General features: G+C 44.4%; 2 protein-coding genes across 4 annotated transcripts in view; one reads left to right on the forward strand and one right to left on the reverse strand.

The window, feature by feature from the left end:
• Nucleotides 1–13,351, forward strand: part of LOC144146854 (monocarboxylate transporter 12-like) — a 54,531-nt gene extending 41,180 nt beyond the window's left edge. Inside the window, exons 4-6 of one of the 2 annotated variants that reach the window (XM_077678807.1) lie at nucleotides 1,579–1,923; nucleotides 2,937–3,485; nucleotides 10,470–13,348. In XM_077678807.1, the coding sequence (XP_077534933.1) occupies nucleotides 1,579–1,923; nucleotides 2,937–3,485; nucleotides 10,470–10,729 (1,154 nt within the window). In that variant the 3' untranslated portion in view covers nucleotides 10,730–13,348. Of the gene's footprint in view, nucleotides 1–1,578; nucleotides 1,924–2,936; nucleotides 3,486–10,469 lie in introns of both variants that reach the window. The other variant, XM_077678808.1, reaches the window with a different exon arrangement.
• A 1,964-nt stretch (nucleotides 13,352–15,315) lies between these two features.
• The window catches only part of LOC144146853 (monocarboxylate transporter 13-like), a 33,294-nt gene continuing 25,959 nt past the window's right edge, over nucleotides 15,316–22,650 (reverse strand). For both annotated transcript variants that reach the window (XM_077678806.1, XM_077678805.1), the window contains 3 exons: nucleotides 22,296–22,521; nucleotides 16,653–17,242; nucleotides 15,316–15,557 (listed from right to left, as the gene is read on the reverse strand). In XM_077678806.1, coding sequence (XP_077534932.1) covers nucleotides 15,343–15,557; nucleotides 16,653–17,242; nucleotides 22,296–22,521 — 1,031 coding nt within the window. In that variant the 3' untranslated portion in view covers nucleotides 15,316–15,342. The remainder of the gene's footprint in view (nucleotides 15,558–16,652; nucleotides 17,243–22,295; nucleotides 22,522–22,650) is intronic.

The raw sequence follows: 22,650 nt of genomic DNA on the forward strand, positions 1-22,650 counted from the left end.
CTGGGGAATAATTTTTTCGCTGGGTCTGTTTGCTTGAGTACTCGAGATATAGCTAGTATTGAAAGTATTTCCCCTATAGTTTTCTTTGCAGATCGAAAGCAATAATTCCCTGCGCTTTTTTGGAACATACGACGTGCCAAGACTTAAATATAAACTTGCATTTACGCATAGGAGTAAGGAGCCACAGGAATTACACCGAGAGAAAAAAACTTGTGCAGATCAGAAGCATATGGGAAGGTTTGCATAAAAAAAAATCGCACCAATCCAAATTTACAGTGCAAAAAACACTGGCGTTCCTATAGTGTTCACAATAAACATCTTGTAATTATAAAAAAGGTAATATTCCTATACAACTTTAATTGGAACTGTATCTGAATTATCAAAGGGGACAGTTTCTGAAACCCAAATAGGAGTCGTTCTCCCACCCAGATGCAAAAATTATCCCTGTATGGCACCTGGTTTACTTACGGCGAAAGGGCATGCGGCGCAATGGGAGCAATGAAAACGGCATACACACTGCACGTGCATTTGACAGAAATTTGTGTAAAACGCGTAGGTTGACAGCTTTTATTTATTTATTTATTTATTTATTTATTTATTTATTTATTTATTTATTTATTTATTTATTTATTTATTTCAGGATACGCTCAGTTCCCGAAAGAATTATAAAAGAAGGGGCATGCCAATAATTCAGTGTCATTTTAAACAACAGCAAATAAGTGATACACAACAATCATATGTGCATAATGCGCTTGCCCACAGTTGGGGCTGAATTTTTCTCATTTGATTGTAGCGTACATCAAGTGTGCTACCCGTCGCTCAACTTGAAATTATTTGTGACAAAAACACGCGCGTTCCGAGATGAAAAAGGGCGCGAACTTCCAATTGCAACAGGGGTGACGCATGTTTAAGGGCTTCGACATCACTAAAATACGGCAGCAGCGGAGAACGTTTGTTAGCAGGTCCCCCACAAGCGCCACAATATCAGTGTAGAACAATTCCCAAGGCATGCCCGAACCACTTCTCCCGAACGCGAAAAAAAAAAAAAAAAAACGCTGGTCGCAGTCGGGTATCTAAACATTTTTAAAACAAGTGTCCCACTTGCTCGAATTTCGAGGTATATTATGTCTTGTAAATGTCAGCACTTAGTTTCTTTTTACACGTGGTGCCAATAATTAGTGTTACAAATTGTTCCAACTTAATGAACATGCTATTCATTTCATTGAAGCAAGTTTGCATATTTGTCTGAGGGAAATGACGTTCAAGACCGTTGCCAGGTGGGGTGTTTCGGTGTCAGAACACCCCTCGAAATTTTCTGAGTGGTGCATTCCCCCTCTTTCCCCTCCTTATTTCGGCCTTCTTTTCGTCCACGCTGCTCGCACTCCGCATCTGAATAATGGTATGTAAATCCAAAAATAAGGAAATTAGATAACAAACTGAAAACGAAGCAATGCTTGTGCGGGGGCTGTTTTTTCTTTTATTTTTTGCCAGTGCTTATAACACCCCCCGAAGTATACTTCTGGCTATCCCACTGATGACATAACCTTTAGCCTAACCAAGTATTGCCGTCTCGTGCAGGCTTTGGTTCGGGAATCGTGTACGCCATGTGTCCCGTGCTCATAAGTGAGCACTTTATAAAGTACCAGGCCTTCGCCACGGGGGTCTGTTTCGCCGGATCTACGCTGGGAAGCTTCGTGTTCCCCAAGCTCCTGGAGCTGCTCATAGACCAGTACGGCTTCCAGGAGTCTATGCTCTTGTTCGGAGTGCTGATATTGAACGCCGCTGCCTTCAGCCTCTTCCTCCGACAACCGCGTTGGCTCCGGCGGTGCAGCAGTTCAGAAGAAGCCCTTTTCTCCCAGGCGAACTCTGAGGAAAATGGGCTGCCGCCATGTCCCTACGTCATTCCTACCGGCAAGGACAAAGGTGAGATTTCCGTATTTCTGCAAACTACGCTGTACGGACAGAAGAAGAGCACGCGACAAAAGGACACGCAACAAAAAAAACTAAGCGACAAAAGCGAAAAGTCAAAACAGCACGCTACAAACGAACACGGCACAGAACAAATCTCAAGGTAATCACGTGGGAATGACCCGACATCTTTTGTAGCGTAAATGATGCGGTGTATAAAACCAATGCCACCATAAACAGTAGCAAAGAGACTTTATACGGGCGTGATGATGCTCTACCAAAGCCAGCACGTGAAAAAACAGATAGCAACTAACTACAAAAATAACGACGCCATTCTGTACTGGAAACACGGTGATAGCTGTCGTCACTGTGCTTGGAACTCCGCCAAGGTAGAGCGCTGACACTGCGGCACTATGGGAAATCAGCTGTCCCGCCCGCCGTTGTCGGTTTCGGTTTAGCAGCATGCTAGCAAAGTCCACACTACTATGGTCATGCTCATGTGCGCAAAAGTACTCCTTTGTATTGATGAAAATCATCGTGAAACGCGAGCCCAGAATTGCAGCAAGCTTCATTTCTGGCACTGTGACTCTGCTGAAATCAGTCAGACGCGGATACACACGTTTGTTCGTTTGAGCTTGGCCGTGTGATAAAAACTACCCCCACTACTCAGTTATGGACTGTTCACGAAGCAGAATTTAGTCGGGGTCGAGAGAAAATTTGTTTAAGATGCAACAACGCAAGTCAAATTGTGACTTCATGAATAATTTTTTGCTGTTTAAGGTGGGCTACATAATGCGGCGAACATATTTGCCCAAAACACGATAGCCTGAGCATCCGTAGTGTGCACAACGTTTTGACACACTACCTTTTATATGATGCAAATATTATCCACTGAAGGACACTAATAATCTGAAGTGGGCTCATGTCAAGCCGGTCGACTTGCAAAATTTAGCCCGATTTGAAGAAAGTCTTGCAATGCTTTACGCGATTCTAAAAAAAATAACCGCTGATGTCTTTCCTTTCCCTAGGATCGACGGAAAAACAACCGGGAGCTGCTTTGGGACCATGCCCGTATCTTCCCGAGCCGAAGAAGAATACCACATTCCTCCAGTCTGGGATTGAGGTGTTCAAGATTCCCAAGTTTTACCTGGTCATCTACTCATTCGTCGCCTTCAACCTCAGCTACGACTGCTACAGCTCGCTTTTGGTCGACTTCGCCGTCGACAAGGGCATACCGCAGAGCAAAGCCGTGACCATGACATCTCTGAGTTCTCTGGCTGACCTCGTCGGCCGACTGGGGCTTCCGATTGTCGCCGACCGTCAGCTCATCAGAAGACGGACGCTGATGGCGATGGTGCTGGCACTACTCGGTGCTTTGTACGTGGTGTTGCCGTGGTGCATAGACTATTGGACGCTATTCGCGCTGTCGTCCGCGGTAGCATTTCTTCTGGGCAGTGGTGTCGTTCTCTTCCCCGTGGTGCTCATAGACTGCGTCGGCATGGACAGGATTGCCATGGCCACCGGAATGCTGACAGCGGTTTCATCGAGCTTCTCCTTCGCGAAGCCACCCCTCATAGGTAAGGACAAAGAAATTGCGCGTAATGCCATCTCGCGAGAAATTGCGCGTTATGCCAGTGTATGGCTTCAACGTGGAATACGCTGAAGAGAGCGGTATTCGTGCTGACGGATGCTCACGCGCACCTTCGTTCTTATAAGTCTTCGCTGAAACGTTGGCAACAATCGTGCTTTTACCTTGTTCAAAGTTTTCTTTTCTTATATATATATATATATATATATATATATATATATATATATATATATATATATATATATATATATATATATATATATATATATATATATATATATATATATATATATATATATATATATATATATATATATATATTATATATATATATATACGGACGCGCATGCAACCATTGCGACTACGCGGTGTAACTACTGTTTTATCGCAACTTGGGAAAAAGCGCGAAAAACGACTACACGTAGAAAAGAACACAGGACGGCGCGCTCTTTCTACGTGTAGTCGTTTTTCGCGCTTTTCCCCAAGATGTATCACCAACTCGCCCAACTTTCAATTGTGCTATAGCAACTACCCGGTAAAAAAATGCGATTAGCTGTAACAAGACTCTAGTTTACGGCGAGGTTCGTTTATTTCCCATTGTTCGGTAGCTCATATGTTACTCATGTGCTGTCAATAGATGCGTTTGTACAAAAGCGAAACGGAAAGCCTGATGCTTGTTTTCAGGGGAAAAAAATTTCTTCTTCCACGTTTAATACGCTAATTAACTCAAAAGAATGCTGTGCCACAAATTGCAATGAAACGTTTTTTTGTGAGCTCCTTTGGGGTGCGTCCCGGTTGATGGTCGTCTGGCTGTGCTGCCCGACTAAGTTCACATCACTGTCGGGGGCAAATGTGGCAGCACATCGACGGAGTGGCTGCGTTTCACTGGCAGAGAATAGAATAAATAATAGAATAGAGAGCTTATTGAATAGAGATTCCGCAAAGCCACCCAAAAATTGACGGCCAAACATTACGGGGCGTGCAGTGTCGACGCGAAGGCATGGCTCGGTCGTCGAATGAATATACGACACAAACAAGCATGCGCGCGTCAACTGCGCAGTTGCACGCAAGGTGCCCGTCGCCAGAACTCTCCGGTCCGGATCACACGCCAGGCCGCATCTGCTGCACGCAATGTTTCGCTTGAGAGGACGCTGAGAAGAGAGCTCCCTTTGAAGGTTCTTTTCCTCTGTGACGCACCGACTATGTAAATCAGATAATTCTCGCTCGACACAATGCTGTTTTCCCTGTTTTTGTTGTTTCATTGCTTCGTTGGGCACCGATTCAGAGCTTCAACGTCGGCCTATTGGAACAAAAAAGGTAACCTTACGTGTGAAATACGTGAGTAGATTCGTAAACTTTAGTACGGCGTCAATCGTGTTTACGGTAACGTACCGTAAACACTTTGTATACCTTCAGAGTAAGGCTCCGATGAAATGCTCACCGGAGAATTTGCGTCGAAGGAGGTACGCAGCTATTCCTACGGGGTTTATTTCACTAGAGATTGGGATCTGTTTGTTAGTAAGGAGAACGTAAAATTCCGAAAGAAAATGAAGTTTGAGAAGGGAATTGAATTCGTGTCACAAATGCTGATAACAGTTGTGCCAGTGAAGAGACCATCGCGTGTTTGCATTTAAATGAGCCCTTGCGAAGTCTGGGTTAGTAAATCAGAAATTTTTGGGAAATATAATACAGTAGCTTACCGTTTTTTTGGACTCCGAAAATTCGGACTTGCTGGGTATTCCGGAATTTCCCGAGGAACTTCCAGCTGTCCCATAGGAACTGAAAAAGCGTGGTAGTGCGGGCTTGTTGGTACATACTTGACAGAAAATAACAGCGCTTAAACGGGACGAAAGCAGGAGTGACAAGACAAGGCGCTGTCCTATAGACAAGACAAGACAAGTCTCATAAGAGTAATGGCTCGCGGATTTTTCGGATTTCTCTTTTAACCGTACTATTTTTCGCCCCCCTCCAGGTCTGAAAATTCGGTCGGCTAGTGTACCGAACATATATAGTGCATACTGGAACCAAACGCAAGGCCACCAAATGAGGTCGTGCAGTTTAGTGACTGACCTAGGGAATCGCATTCTGTGAAATGAAGTAAACTTCGCGACTGCTCACGCAATGGGTTTGAAGCTAGGAAGAAAGGGCCACACTCAAATAAATATCAGTGTGCACAAAGCTAAGAACACTCCTTAGCTTTTACCATAGTCCTTAGCTTTGTTCTGAGCAGGCCGAAGGTTGTAGACCCCTTTAAATCGTTTAGGAACAGGTACCTAGCTATTCCATTGCGAAACAAGCCCATCGTATGCACAAACCATTACATGTACGACTAATACCAGCGTTCCCACACTGCGAGGTGCTCGAAATTCTGCAGGACATGATCTCCTAATGTCGCAACAAGTGACAGAGCGAGCCGCCCTGCGACACGTTCCCAAAACCGTGCTTGTAGCAGTTGTATGGCGCCTCCGACAAGTGGCTGCACGGTCCAACCCGAGTAAAGTTCCTGTATATCGAGTACCACCAGACTTGCGCGTCTGTTTGACACATACCGCGGGTTCCACTTTACGACAGGGAAGCCCGCTTCTAGGGCTGCGCAGAAGACACCGTTTTCAATCACTTCTGCTCAAGTGAACGGAGACGGATGCGGTGGCGGCGGCAGCGGAAGCCGCTCAGCTGATAAGCAGCCGATAAGCGCTGCCCCGCTGCTGCTGCCACACGCGTGCGCCTGCTCCTCCCCGCCTCCGCCACTGACGCTGTGGCGGCTCCTGCACGCGTCACGGGTGGCTTTCTTGCATGAATTTAGAACTCATGGCGGATGGACGCGCAACGCTGCTCCCAATGGGGAGCTATGATTGATTGATTGTAGGGTTTCACAAGCCGACGCAACGCTGGCGATGACGCACGCCGTAGTGGAGGGCTGCGGATTAATTTTTACCACGTGGGGATCTTTAACGTGCGCCGAAATCTCGCACACACGGGCGTTTTTGCTCTTCGCCTCCATCAGAAAAGCGGCCGCCGCGGCCGGGAATCGAACCCGCGTCCTCGTTCTCAGCAGCACAACGGCCTAAACGCGAGACACATGCACGACTACAGCGTGCGATGGGCATGCCACTGATTGTTACGACTGTCGCGACGACTGTACGCGTGAATTTGAGACACATGCGCGTGTGCGAAGCGGCGTCGGCGTCGGCTCCGCCCGCTGTTTTTGCTCCATGGTTGCGTCCCTGTTTAGGCGCAAGCAGGAAAACAAAACATTTATCAACTTGAAGGGAAAATGTATAGTGATATTACGTAATACACTGCTTTTATATATGTTCAGTACAGCGGTGCGGGAACATTTAGCACCAACGATTCCGCTAGTCCATGCTGTAGGGACGGCTGGCAACATGTGGCTACCAGGCTGAGAGCGCACGGGTCGGCGGCGACGGCAGCGGAGACCTGCTCCACGCGAAATACTCGGAAGTTCCACTGGCGCCTCCTCGGGGCTTTGAAAGAAACTTTCTTAGCGATGACAACTTCGGGTTCTCATTTGCTGTGACCACACGACGATCGCAACGATGGCACGACTGCATCTGGCTTCCCAGTCGCACGTCGTGAGCCCCTTCCGACCAGCGAACGACGCCGTCCTAATGATCAGTCGTAACAGTCAGTCGCATGCGAAACTCATGGACCAGTCGTCCATGTGTCTTGCGCTTTAACCACTGAGGCACAGCGGCGGATGGGGGAGGGGGGGCTATGAATAGGTACTTACTCTACTCCCGAGCGCGGCAAGGCAAAGCTACGGTGAAGCAGTGGCGACGCGGGCGTTGACGTGATCGCTGTGCGAGGTTTTCCTGCGCGCGTTCCTCGGCCCAACCACCAGCCTAAGGAGCAGCGCTGTTAATATCACTCAGTGTGCATCAACCTCTTAAACATCATCGCCATCTTCGTTATCATCGTCGCCAAATCCATCTGTCGTAACAAGGTTGACGTGGTAGCTTCGCTAACATCGCCAGACTCATTAAACACCGTTTTCTTTCTTTCTTTGTCTCTCTAAAAAGTTAGGCCGTATGCTTGAAGGGAAGCACAGTGCTTCCTTTGTGTGCAGCATGATCCTGCAAGGTCATGGAGATATGTGAGCCAGTCATACATTGTAGCATCTTAGAACGAGTAATCTTGCGAAGTTTTCTCGCGCAGTTAGTTATATTGTATGAGAAACATAGCCTGCATAAAACGTTTCCCAACTGGATTTAAAATTTCTCAGTACAAGAAAGAAAGCGAAGAACGCGCGCAGTGCTACCTTGGCTCCAGGCATCTATGCACTAGTGCACAGGTTTCTGAAAAAGCTGTGCTAAGCTCGAAAAGACAGGGAGTGGGAAGTTCTTAGAAATTTTGTGTAGTCTATTAGGAAGCAATAAACTCAAGTAAGAAGAATTATATATCCGCAAATACCAACCGGAGAATAGACAAAGCGAAGAAACTAAAAAAAAGAAAGAAATATTTATTGGTGGTTCTTCACGAATTTGTGGGCACTTATTCCTTCTCCCTCCGGAAGGTTTAATACCAGTCCGATGCCCATGCCTTGGTCAAACTTTTGAAGCTCGCAACTTGGCGGTTGAAACACCCCTCACAGTCTCTCGTTTATGCAGTTTCTTACTATATACGCAAGAGAGGAAGTTTTCGCTAGCGTCTATGCGGCTCAAACCAGGGCTGCCTGTGTCGTTATGGCTATCCATCAGGCGTTAGCTTCGTCATTGGCTTGGATTGAAGTGTTTAAGTGGCTGTAAATTCATATACAGTGCCACAAAAGCACAAAGAATAGTGTGTAATTGTGTAAGTATAAAAAACACGCCATTTGAAAGCTAAGAAAACTTAAAGTAAAGCCTATTCCTTTTGCTGAGAGTCTGCCAGGACGGGTGTGCTAGTATAATGCGGAACAAGCTGGAAATTATATGAATTTCAAATTTTGGGAGGAACTGACTGAGGTTTTTATTTTTCTTATTTTGCCATTTCAAATAATACATTGCTTGAAAAGCCCAGAAAGGTTTTATACGCGTACGTATGAAAATATCGTCTTCGCGGTGAACCGGCGCACAAACCGTCTGCTACGTCTTTTGCGGCGGCAAATTATCCACTCAGTAAAGATGTCCACGCGTTGTTAACATATCCCCTGCTAGTGCAAAAAAGAACCTGGAAGCGCAATTTCCTTACTACAAACTAACGTACCTCATGGTGGGTTTGTAATTATATAAATATGTACCGATGGTCACTCGCCGGCAGTAATCCTTCCACTTGATTATAACGAAGCCCATCTGTCTGAGCATGAACTAATGGAGCGAATTTCGAATTTCCAAGCGGAGTGAGTTTAGGCCATTTCGGCTACCTCGCAGACATAGCAATGCATAGGGAAGAAAGCAAACCCAAGAACATGCTTAAGACCCCGAGAGACATGCGTAGCCAGCAGTACTACTCTTTTCAATACCCCCACGCCGACGTGGATTCCCAGGCTCAGTTTCCTCTCTAGTACACTTCATAAGAAACTCTATGCTGTCAAATGAGCTTTGCGTACTAACCGTCTCAGTGGTCCCATTTGCCCACTTTAGAAGCTGCATTGGTTGCCTGTCACTCCTCTGGTCGTCCGTCAGGATCAAAAATGCGCCGGCGTCATTGCCATTCCATCCTGTTTGGCCGCCTGCTCGGCCCTTCATTCACGTCACTCTGTTTAACAACGCTTACCTAGGCGGCAGGAGCGTAGGAACGCAGCGTCGCCGCAGTCAATGTCGCTCCGGCGCGTTGCTCGACTTGCGTCTTCTGCAGATGCGTTCCGAGATCTTCTGTTCTTCTGTCTCTCTGTGTCCACAGATTGACGGTGTATATTTTTTCCGACAGGCCTCACTGATTGCTCACGCAGTAATAAATAAGCAAAGTAAACAAGCAAACAAACTATTAAGACAACTGGCTTCACATTTTGCGTACAGGGCGCAAAGCCCATATTTGGCGTGTCTCAAGAATTGTAGTCGCAGCGAGAGAATGGCTGCTTTCTTCATTTTAAAGCAACTAGATCTGTCTGATATGACCAGCAGTTCATTAGAGCGACTGTGCAGGGTTCGTGCACTTTCTACGGACATGTCTGATGAAAAATAAAGCATTTTTAAGCGGACGTTAATGGCATTTTTGATACTATGTACCTCATAGAATTTGCTATCCTTACGGCCTAGTTCTGGCGTTAAGCTCTAAGGAAAGATTCTGTACCTTGGGCGGGTTAAAATGATAGCCACGGCTGATTTTGAGAACAAAAACAATTATTCTCGTTACAGAACGAGGTAAGACTTAGTGAGGTGAACCTCGGCCTAGTTTCCCAATAAAAAAGCGCGGGTGGTTTAGGATGCCTACCTTCTGCCGAGTAAGTGCTCTAGAGCAGATGTTGTTATCGGGTTATAATGTGATTCATCCAGTCACGGGAATGTGTGATCGTCACTTCGAGGTACACAGGGAGAGGAAATCTAATGGGAAGCGTCGGTATTGTCATGAAGAGCACAAAACTAGAAAGCGCTGAGTGACATTCTTATCCAAAGCTGTCTGGTATCCAGCGATGGCAGCAAATGTTTCAGGGTAAGGCTTGATTGCGTGAGCATGACCTTCGTAGTTTTTGCAGGTTCCATGTAGGTCTACTCCCGGAACCACTCGTCACATGCTCTCAATTATCTTTCCGCAGTGGTTTGCAAATTTCGCGTTTGTAGTGATTACCTTCCGTTATAAAACTTGAAGATATTACCTTCTTAAAGGCAGCAGGCGTAATTACATTTCGAGGACAGGTTATTTCCGCACAGAAGACAGCCTGTAGCAAAGTGTAAAGCGATAGCCTAATATTTAGGGTCGTTCCCGTCGTTTGCTCGTAATAGAAGGTAATCGTCTGTAACTTTATGTGCATGTAACATTTTTCTGCCTTTTATTACAAACTTTTCTTATGCATTCATTTTTGCACGTTTTGCAGGCTTCTTTAGGGACACCCTGGGTGCATACGACCTCCTGTTCATAGCGTGTGGTTCTGTTGCCGTGTCTACTTCCCTGGCCTGGATGGTCGTCAACCTTGCCAAGAGGAAGAGGCACAACAAATGGACACTGGACAGCGTCCTCAGGAATACGGAAGACGGAATTGCGGCACTTTATTACACTCGGCCGATCTCTATCGGTGACGGCCAGTTCGTGGAAAGGAGATCGCGGAGGTCGAGTGTGCTGACAGTTCTTTACTGATACACTTACCCTCCCCGCTTTGCACAGCTTGGATGAGCTCTCGGCCTCTACGAATCGTAAGCAGTTAAAAAAGCTCAAACTCTAGCGTGCTTTATCCGTAGAGTGAAGAAGGAATCTTGAAGGACGACCACAGAAATTTAGCCAGATAATTTCTCAATGAAATCTGATTGCCTTAGAATAGTTTACTACCAAACTGCCGTGTGGAGCGGTCGTGGTTTCGCTTTTTGCACCTTTTTGTGTGAGATTCATCCATATCGCTAAATTATTTTCATTGTATTGTGTCCTGCTTTCGTTATCAACAGCCATATATTTGATATTTGTCATCATCATGATCACCAGCCTGTCTACGCCCTCCGCAGTGCAAACGCGCCTCCCATAGCTCTCCAATTATCTCCGTCCTGTGCTAACTGATACCAATTTATCTTCGCAAAGTTCTTGATCTCCTCTGCCCATATAACTTTCGGCCGCCCCCTGCCACGCTTGCCTTCTCTAGGGATCCAGTCTGTTACCGTGAATGACCAACGGTTATCTTGCCTTCGCATTACATGCCATGCCCACATCCAGTTCTTCTTCCTAATTGCTACTATTTCCCTAACACGTGTTTGTTCCCTGGCCCACTCCGCTCTCTTCTTGTTCCTTAAAGTTACACCGATAATGTTCTGTTCTATTGCTCGCTGGGTAGTCCTATACTTACGTTTAACCGTTTTAGAGAGCCTCCAAGTCAGTCCCGTAGGTGAGTACCGGCAGGATGCAGCTGTTTTACACTTTCTTCTTCAGGGACAATGGCAGGCTGCCATTCATTATATGAGAATGCCTGCCGATTGCACTCCATCCCATTCTTATCCTACTAATTATCTATGCCTCACGGTTGGGATCCGGGGTCACTACTTGGCCTATGGAGATATATTCGCTTACCACTTCCACTGCCTCGCCACCTATCTCAAACAGCTCTGCTCTCCGTGTCAAATCACAGTGATCACAAATGTCGCTGCGCGACATTTGTGATCAATGCTAATTTTTGTAGTAGCATGTAGAGTACTTTCTTGAGGACAACTGAGGCAAGAAGAAACTTAGTCAGGATGAGTAACGAGCGCCGCGAGCACACTTGTAAAATTGTGTTTTAATAGCCTTTTACGCTGACTCCACAAAGTTACAAATTTTGTTTTCTCCCTGTGTTTCGCGTGTGCACATTTCAATGGCAGGCTCCCATTCTCCCTCTGCTTCGCGTGTGGAACGTACACTTTTGCATTCATCCGCTATTTTCTGGAACAATGTACTTCAGTTCTTTTAGACATTGGATAAAGGGTTTGCTCGAGAATGCAAGCCAATTCTAGACTTAATACGGACGTGTCTGGGTACGGCACTTCCGCTTGAATGGCCTGGCTGACAGCATGGTTAAATTGCACCGTTCAAGGGTTCATTTACACCGTTGTCGTTTCCTCCGCGATACAGGCCTTTTCTCGTATTGCTTGGCTTTTATTATTTCTTCTTGGAATGCTGAGGGGAACATCTACCTACCTAACATGTGATGATCGAACCAAAATGAACGTGATTGTATTGAAACAAAAACTCTTTGGGTCTGTTTGTAAATGTTTTTTTGTAAATATTCCAGCGGACTATGTAACCTACGATGTGAACGGACTGGTAATGTATAAATGTATCGATTGGGAGGCGGTGATGATACTGGGGCGAGCGGTGGGAGTGGGGTGGTCTGCTGGTTTCACAAAAATAGAGGGTCACCGGAAAAGTTGGCTATTTGTGGGTTCCCCTTCACTTTTGTAGGTATGCATCTCTAAAGGAGGTGTACCACGGTGTAGGGTGCAAAGTACACAAGTGTGGGATCTGGCTAAGCTTGAAACATAGCTAAGCTTGACATATAACTGTTTATGGGCATTAAGTTTTCAAGTCCTGCTAATGACATCGCTCACAATGCAAGTCGTTAGTAGAATGAAAGTGGCATTTTTGTACAGATCATTTGCGACAGAATGTATTTTGCAGTGAATCGTCATATCATCGTGTTCGTGGTGTGTAAATATGTACTTAATTTTCTGAAGTAGTAAAACCAGCTCAGAACATGCACCTACAATTGAATGTACGAGAAGAGTTCGTCGGTTTCAGTGACTTGACGCGTTGTGATAAAACAGATTTTAAGTGACACCAAAAGATTATGCAACCCCCAATATCACAACTGTATCGTTGCGGTGTATTTAACTGTTGCATGCGTGCTATTTTCGGAGTGAATTTAGAGCCTACTATTAAACGGTTTGAGTAAAAAAAAACACGAACCGCAAAATAAGCAAAATAATTGTCAGCTGGATAATTGTGTTGCTTTTATTTTCCTATATTCGTGTAGCATATTCTGATGTTGTTGTAAATAAATCATTATGCTCACAGTTTTTTTGAGTTTCTGCGGTTGCTTCTTTCCTGGTCATAAGCTTATGGACAATCTATATCGAAAGGTTGAACAATAAAGTAATTGTACACATTTCTGCGCTTTCGTGGACTGTTAGCTCTTTTATGAGCTCTGCAAGTGCTTGTTTCATGTTTGTGGTAACTGTGGCTGCCAAGTTACTTGTCTTGAGCATCAGGACATGTTTAAACCGTTTTCAAAGCTTAGAAGCAAATATTTCTCAGCAACGTTATTAAGATTTTTACATCGTAGCTTCAAAAAATAAATGTCATCATTTCACTTGTACATCAAGATTGTTCAATTGAGAAACTCTGAAGTGGTTAAAAATGGCTGGTATTTCCTTCTATAATGTGTTTTATGAGTTTACTAAAACGTGGTAATTTCACATTTTTTATTTATAATTGAATGATTAATTTAAAAATAAGGTAAGACATATTCATTTGTACTGGGCCCATAGCCAAAATCTAATGTCGGGCTCATCGTAGAAGATGCATACAGTTCAATTGAGGTGAGTAGAGACGAACGTGTCTCGCGTTCGTAATAAAATTACAAGAATGACACCAGCAATTAATAATCTATTCACCCAGTTAACAACGTTATAATTGAGATTCACAAACTCAGAATCGATGTTTACAAATTCATGCTGAGAAATGAAAGTATGTGTACACACATTTTACGACTCTTGATATACACGAGAATTCAAAGCAAGGTCACATCTTGTTGACCTATAATAAAAATACGTTTCTCGTGAATATTTCGGAGCCAGGGAATAAGATTTCAGTTATTATATGAAAATGGTTTTATTTTTCACATCTTTAGGAATCTTATTTTAAAAATCCAATCAACCTTTGACCATAAGTATGGTGACACACGGGTAAATTGAAAAGGTTGTCACTTGCAGCTGTGGTATCCTTTTTCGGGAGTATAAAAATAGCACCAGGTAACGGCTTATTCACTTTCAGTATTTCAAGAATTGTTTGAGCACTTTTGAACATATTGATTGAAATAAGTAGTAGAATACGGGCTGCTCGAAAAAGTGGTTTAATGGGTTCCGTGAATTTAGAAAAGGTGATAGTCCTTAGAAATCTCTTGCAATCGTTCCACAGGTTGAAGATAAGTTGGGTATGTATTTTCCAAAGACTCAATGTAATAACTCAACTGACTATGAAGGAAAGCAAAACGCTGCATACGGAGAATAGAAAAATTGACGCATTCCCTCGCCTTCAAAAGAATATGGTAACCGTTAGCTAGTTTTAACAAACGTGTTTTACTTTGTTTTTGCAGTGCATGTCAGATTCAAAATATATACCTGGATACTGCGAGGAGCTTTCATGTAGCTGGAGCTTATTATACAAACGTAAGTGTATTTAATTGTCGTTTAATGTTTTCCTCAGGAACTGAACACTGTGTATTTTGTTTCAATAATAATGACGAGTTGGCTGTTAGTTAACCATGCTAGGGCCCTTTCTATCTGCTCGTTTATTTTACTGTGTAGCTCGTTTAATGCATCTCCTGCAAATATTACACCCATGCCATCGGCGTATATTAATGCTTCGAAATATTTTAGAATATATGGAAAGTCATTTACGTACATCGAATAAATTATGGGCCCCACTATTGAGCACTGTGGTACCCCAGTCAATACGGTTTCGGGTTCAGAGATCAAGTGTTGCATTATTACGTACTGTTCGCGGTTTTTAAGATAACTATTAAAATTTATAATATTTTACCTCTAAATCCCCACATTGAGAGCTTATCAAGTATAATTTTATGATTGAGAGAGTGAAACGCCTTCCTGATGTGTAACTAAATAACTATAGCAATTTATCATTGTCAAGGGCTTTATTGATCACTTGTGTTAGGACAAGGACTACAGACCCTGGTGACCTTTCTGGTATGAAACCGTGCTGACTGGAACAGACGATAACCATACTTGGCCATAAATTCCTGATGTGTCAACATAATATTTGTTCGAAAATGGTAGCTCTGGTACCTAGTACAGAGACCTGTGTATAATTAAAAGGTAAACATTGTTCTTCTTTTTAAATAGTAACAACCTCAGCTAACTTTAGTTATACAGGGAATACTGACCTCTCGATAGAGTCGTTCGGGGTCGAAACCAGCGCTCATATTTATTTCGCCGAAACGTTTGCGGAATGAACGACAGTAGAACGTGTCGAAATGAAATTTATCACAATACAAGCTACGCCATCAATGACGTTAGGTCCATGGATCGATATGTAATGAGTGAAGGCGCATCACTTTCTTCTTCCATATCATCGGTAGCGGTCCAAGTTCTTCTCTTCAAGTATGCTGCTAAAAGGCGCACGCACAACCAGACTAGTGCGCTGAAGAACATCAGGGAACTGGACAGCTGGTAAATGTGGCTGTAGGTGTTGTGCACATCTTTAAAATAACCTGCAAAATGAAAGCAGCAGGCCCAACAATGTATGCACAAAAACCGAGAACAAAACCCGCGAGAGTTGAATCAGGCAGCTGCAGCAAATTCTCTTATGTTATTTCGTCTAACGTTTGTATGGGTGTTTCTAATGCTCGCCTACCGAATATTTACCAGTTTTGTGAAGAGATCTGTTGGTAAAGAGTGAACATCAAACTTTTTTTATTGGAATTTTGTTGGATGCGAGCGCCTTGTCTCGCGGTAAGAAAGTTATCAGAAATGTACAATCATGCACTATTAAAACGCGATAAAAGGCAATAAAAATCAGGACACATATTTTGGGATTACAGTTAAACGAAATAATTGATGCGCTTGGAATTCCGGTTTTGGATTTTACTAGCCAAGGCTGCAGCTGGCCAGGGGTGCGCCGAGAGTGGAGACTACTTCCTCTAATTTTGGGAATGCCGGGTAGAACCTATAGAAAATGCTCCGAAATTTTCGCTTTTCGCCCCAACGCCTATAATTATTGACAGCTCACATAAACGTACAAATGGGGGTACAAGAACACACATTCAGTGTGCCGAAAGCATGCCTTTGAGTCGTTTAACAACCGTTATCTTTAAAATTGTCTCTTATTTGACCTTTTTGTACTCGCGTTTGATTTTTACGGGGTTTGATACAATTCGTAAAGTGTTCACTAACGCTTGTGATGTCCCTCACGTCGCATTTTCCTAAATTAATAAAATGCCTTAACACTTATGCTTTCGGTTCCTCTACACGGCGGCGGTTTTTTAGGGTACAGAAATTGTGCAACAGCAACGCTTACCCAAAGCAAAAAAGTGAACTCAGAAAAACCACACTCGAAAATACAAAAATAGGCGCACAATGCAGCGACCCGAGCCTTTCATAGCTATTAGAAAGAACGATTATAACGTTTGTAAAACTGCAATAAAATGCCGTGGCGACTGTGAGGCTGCATACGAAGCCGTGTTGACGATTGCTTACAAGCATTTGTAGCGTCAGGCTAATGACTTGTATTAGATAATGAAGGGGAAAATGTTGCGTGCTTTGTAACCCAACACAAAAGAGAAGAAATGTGAAACAGTTGGCCGTACCGATCAGTATTGGCTTCGTGAGAAATGCCAGCGATGTGACGCAAGTCACAATGTTGTTGCTCCGTCGGAGTTGGCTCGTCCCGACGGCATCTGCCATCAGGGTACTGTGCACAGCCGTTGCGTGGCCATTGAACATGCCCACAATACTGGCTGTAACGAGTAACTTCGGGAAGTCTCGCAGAAAGGACAGAATGAGGAGCCCCACTCCGATCGCAGCGTAGTCAATCGTTATAAGCGTTGAACGGCTGACGTATCCGGCCTCCGTGGCCATGGGCACGACCACTCGTCCCAGGCAGTCAAAAACTGATGCCACCGGAGCAATGGCGACCGTTAACTTGATTGGAACGCCCTTCCCCAGAACTGCATCGACGGCTACGTTCGAGATCAAGTTGAAGACGTAGAAAAAGAACAAGTGGGTCACTGCTGTGACGTAGAACAGCGGCCTCTTGTACATGGACCCGGTTTCCCAAGCCCTCGAAGGCCTCACTGAGGGCTTCACCAACGGCTCCCATGATTTCGGCGTGGTAGATGAATTAGAAGAGTGCTTTGTATCCGAGCTGGCTTTGTTCGCTTGCAGGCTTTCATACATCCTAGAAAAAAGTGCAAAGATAATGTCAGGACTATGCTAGGCCGTGCGCTATGGCTTGTTTCAGGCATTTGAGCCGTTTTTACTGCCTTAATGTACTGTAACCTATTCTAGCCGGACGGCAATGCACCGCACATAATAAATGCAGCCCACTCTGACCACAGGAAACTTTTGGTCAACAATGATGTGAGCGTTTTAGTGTAATGCAATGTAAGTGTGGCATTTTACCCTTAATATAGTACCATAGTGCGAGTGACTTGTTTAAAGAATATATTTTCCTTGCCCTTCTTACAGTTGAAATTCACTGGCTGCGGAAGAACATAATTTAAAACTCAGAATCTTGTCAAAATCCCTGAATATATTGTGCTGGAGCCAAACGTAACAGCTATGCGTTCATAGCAAGATTGTCTTGAATTAAAGGAAGAGTCAACTGCGTCAAGAAAACTTGCTTTGTAGCCAGCCGAGCTAAGAAAGCCAGTAGTGGTGCCAGTCAGCCTATCCATAAAAAATCGCAATCGAGTTTAAATGCAACAAAAAACATAAATTCTTTCGAACTTGCCGATATATCGTCTTTTGAATTTAGTTACTTCTACGTGTCATTTTTCATTCTTTGAAATGCTTTTCAAGTTGCGTGTAAACTAAGAATGTGCATTCCGGATTTGAAGAGCTCCGTGATTACTTCACTAGACACGACCTCAACAAAGAACAAGTCAGGGTTTCTTGTTCTCCAAATGAGCCAAATCCACAAACTGAAACTAGGCCAGATAAAACTAAAGTGACAAGAAAAACTCGGCAACTTCCTCCTAAAAAAGACGTGTCAAGAAAATAGGTGGGATCACGCCCTGGAAACGTGTACGCAGATCGTAGTTCGTATCGAAATTGAGCCATATCCTTCTGTTTCACGGATCAAAATGAGGCAAATCTATTTTCCCAATGGGAGTTTGGTTTTGGCTGGACTATTCGGACTGTTTCGTGGGTGTTTTCGGAAGTTTTTTTTTTCTTTTCAGAGCTGCCTTATGATGAATTAAAACGGAAATTAGTAGATCGGTGTAAGATCTGTCCTCAGACTTCGATGACGAAGTGAACGGAAGATGTGACAGAAATGAAACTGAGGGACGTAAAACAATCACTTCACCTCGTCCCCCCAGTAACTACGGGGTAACTCTGGTTAAATTTATTTTTTTACTCCCCTATCAGTACTTAGAGAGACACCACAGGTTGGAAACAAGTTGGCCTGTACCGATGGATTACGGTGCCGAGAATCTAAATACCCCATTCTCGCAAGTAGCAGTTGTTTAATAAGGCAGAAAACGCCAGAAACGTGAAAATAGGAGACGACGCCGAGCGCGTATTTGGGTACTATGGTTTGTGACGTCACAATAGTGGTGTACAGGGAAAGCTCATTGGAAGATCATCTACAGGTGTTTTCCTGAAATTAACGGTTCCTAAGGGGTTAAGCAGGTGAAGTAAACGCAAATGAAAGCTTTCCGTGAGCTCAACGTATCTAAAAAACTGATACTACAGCGTTTATATGCTGCCAGGTAGGGTGCTTCCCTCACTACTCAGTCAGCCATTAACAGTTTCGTTTTCAAAACACATTGGGGCACAATTAGCGAATTCAATAACCTACGGCGGTGGGCGTCCGAATTTATGCAGCAATATACCCGGAAGGAAGCAGCTAAAGCCCCTTCATTTGAAGGGACAGAAGGAACAAGATGCCCTGCAGGTGTTAAAGGGACAGACAACCGATTTTTGTCGAGTATGTGCTCTCTATTCCAAATGAAAGGGCATCCCCTAACTCAGCTTAACGAGGAACAGTTCTGCTGACAACGCACTAGACTTTTCAAATCGAAATTTGTAGATCTACGAGCCGTATGTGTCCCCCCCAAAATTATGCTGGCAACCATGACATACAGTAGCGCGGCAACATACTTTTGTCTGTTTGCGAGATGAAAAGCGACATTTAAAAACTTGTCCCCGGGTAAAGAAAGCATGAAACGCAGCCTTTCTTATTCCTTTATGTGTTTTTAAAATTTACTAGTCTATTTTGCACGAAGGCGCCGTCTGTTGGGATGGACGATAGGTAGAATCCGGCTTCACATTGCGGAGGTCGGCAGTTCGATTCTCCCCGGGCGCGTCCTGTTTTTTTTTTAAAGCTGCCGTTTGCGTATTTCGAAACTGAAATCGAATATTTCGGCAGAAGAAATGCCCCTGACTCAATCAGAATCACCAAAGAGGTCGGTTTATTGAACGCTGCCGTTGATTCTGGGCATGGAGGCTCAGTTAGCCACACTGAGAGCAACCCATCGGCGGCGGGCGGCGTGTCTTAGAAATTTTCAAAATATCTGATGGAGGCGAAAAGCAAAAACGCCCGTGTGTGCGAGATTTCGGCGCACGTTAAAGATCCCCAGCTGGTCAAAATCAATCCGGAGCCCTCCACTACGGCGCGCCTCATCGCCTGCGTTGCGTCGGCGCGTTAAACCCCAACAATCAATCAATCAATCAATTTTCAAAATAGTGTTAAAAAATACATATACAATTTAACCTATACAAATATTTGTTTTCAAAGGTTTTCAATAGGGAATAAACGTTTCAGCAGTCACAGTAGCTGCTAGGTTATCAGGTCACGGGACTGGGACACATATCAGTGTCAAGTTTCTGCACTACGAATCGCCACCCTTGCGATTTCAGAAAGTTTGGTGGCAAATTAAAAAATATTTCCGCCAATTTGTTTATAAATTACTTGTGGTTACCGGGTTATATAAAATGCTGGCCTTCCTTTGGTATAGAGAACATCTACTAGACAAAAATCGGTTGTGTGTCCCTTTGCGCGGCCCGCCTGACCGTCTAATCTCCCGTTCTCCGCGCGAGGAGTAGGTGGAGTAGGAAGAGGAGTAACACTTTATTTTAGATGTTACTACGGGTAACGCGCGCCCTGTTAGAACATCATCGCCCGTGAAATGAACTTACTGCTAGTAGTAAGCTTACCGGGCCGCCCTTGTACATTTCCGTTCGCCTCGAGTAGCCGTTGATAATCCGTAAAACGTGCGTCACTCGGCCATTGTTATGTTTAAGCCAGGAGGAGCACGGGCAACGAACGACGACTACTGCACATGGCTGCCGTTAAGAGTAGTTATTTCACGCTCGGTTTGCGCCGCACAGGATAAGATAATCTGATACGGCTATGATCACCAGATGAGGTGAAGTGAAGGCGCCCTTTTGAATGGTGCCAGCCGGGAGACCCACACGCCGCGATTGGTATTCGAAACGGCGCCTCGTGCTTCAAACGCGGCTTCACCACAGCCCTCCATGCTCGCAGCCGGGGATGCCTGATTAAGCGGGCACACCGGCATCTCGAGCGTCTAAACGAGTTTCTCATTCCGTCGATGAAAACTCATAAAATTTGTCCAAGCCAACCTCCCCGGCCAGAGAAACGTTACCGTAGTCGGCCACGGCTTGGATACATTAAATATATAGATGCCAGCTTTTACGCTCTAGAGCGCACCGCGTCTTCAGTTCTATTTTGCGACACAATGGCTACCGTACGAGAAAAATGAAAGAGAAGCAGGTGAAAGAAACGCCAGATTGGTTAGCTTATTTCTCAGCAAATAACGCATCATTGCCGGCCGAACAAAAGCCGAGAGAGCTACGAAACATACGATCTTTCAGTTGAAACAAAATTTCATTCAGCCTTTGTTGTCTTGTTAATTATATAGCCGCTGATTATAAGCCCTGGCTAATCTGTGCCCATTCCACTCTGGGGGTACGAACCACTCCATTAAGGTGAAGAAGAGGATATAAGCATTCTTTCTGCGAATCAATTTGGAAATTCATTACAAGGCAATGTAGAGTTTGCTTACTTCGTGAGTGCCTTCAGGCGTTACCCAGAATATTATCCTTCGGAGGAATTCGAACAGAGCTGATGTATATTTTCACTGTTATTGAAAGCCTGTTACATGTGTTTAATTGCTTTCCCCCAAAACTGTATCACATCATTCTTGAAAGTCAATTTGAATGGAGTTTTCATACGAAATCCGCATCAACCTGAGTGTTTCAATTCAATATGAGTCACATCCAAAATTATCGTACTAATATTGCTCAAATTTACTCCATAGCTTTTAATCTCATGTGGCCATGCCATGTACTTCCCCTAGCTGACATGTAGCAGATATCATATAATAGCTTTGACAGCGTTGCATTTAAGTCCGGTGACCAATTTCCGCTTTTTGGTACAATTCAGTTTACGAGGATTTGGCTCATTTAGAAACAAAAATTAGAGCCGTTCCACTCAATGTGGAAGTTGTCAGAAGTGCAGAGCAGTTATTCGCCATAATGGCCTGCAGCGCCATGATTCGCTCTGTGTTCTATCACCCAATGCAATTCAAATTTCCCGGCTTAGCAGTGCTCGCAGTCCCCCTACCAGAAACTGCGCCAGCGGGAGTTCTGTTCTTTCGGTGCTTGCTTTTCCTCCCCCACGTGCCGGCGTCGCGCTGCCACTTTTTTTTGCTTACTATCGTAAAAACCAGATCAACGATCGTTCCTAACTAAATGAACGCGGGCACTGCCGTTTAACGACGTATATTTTGCCTCAAACGTACCTACAGTTTTCATTGCGCTAAACAACGGGGAGATGTATGGCAATTAAGCGCCAGCGGTTCACGTGTTTCGAATGCGAATGACTATATAAACCGATTGGCTTTCGAGGCCTCTGGGTTATGCCGCTACAATGGAACGCTGTGTGGCTCTACTTGGTTCCAGCGAGCGTTCTACGATGCCAAGGAGAGCCCCCAAAGTGCTCTGCACTTCACAAAGCGCCTCATGTGTTCAAGCATAAATATAGAATAATCCGCGATCCGGAGATATTAACCGCAGGAAATGAAAGTGGTTGACAATTACATTCTACATCAAGACCACGTAACTGCGATAGAAAGAGAGCATTGCGTTATATCCACAATGCACCTCTCCTCAAAGCAGCTCTAGTATTTGCAAAAGAGGAAACACTGTACTTGTGTTGTATAAATGAATTTTGTCGTGTTGCAATGAGTAAAACAACTTACGCAATAAAAACGCAGAGGGCCAGTGCGGGAAGGAGGAGTCCTCCAGCAAACAGGAGAATTCCATTGCCACCAAACATTCCGGTGACGTAGAGTATTATTTCAGGAAATACGACGCCTGCTGCACAGAAGGCCGCAATGTTGAAGTTCATCAATAGCCGCCGCTTAGTGGTGAATGTTTTGTCGATGAAAAATCCAGTGAGCACAAACACTAGTCCGGACCCAGTGCCTGAAATATAAAAGGTATTTAGAAATTTGCCTCCTTCCTTGGCTTTGCTTTGCTCCTGACTATTTCAAAAGGCATTTCTTCCATTAGCACATACTGGCAACATTTCTTAAATATACTGCCGATTTCGCC

This window comes from Haemaphysalis longicornis, unplaced genomic scaffold (assembly GCF_048455015.1).
Source record: "Haemaphysalis longicornis isolate Haplotype H1 unplaced genomic scaffold, Haemaphysalis longicornis Haplotype H1 scaffold_7, whole genome shotgun sequence".
In the NCBI taxonomy this organism is placed as follows: Eukaryota; Metazoa; Arthropoda; class Arachnida; order Ixodida; family Ixodidae; genus Haemaphysalis; species Haemaphysalis longicornis.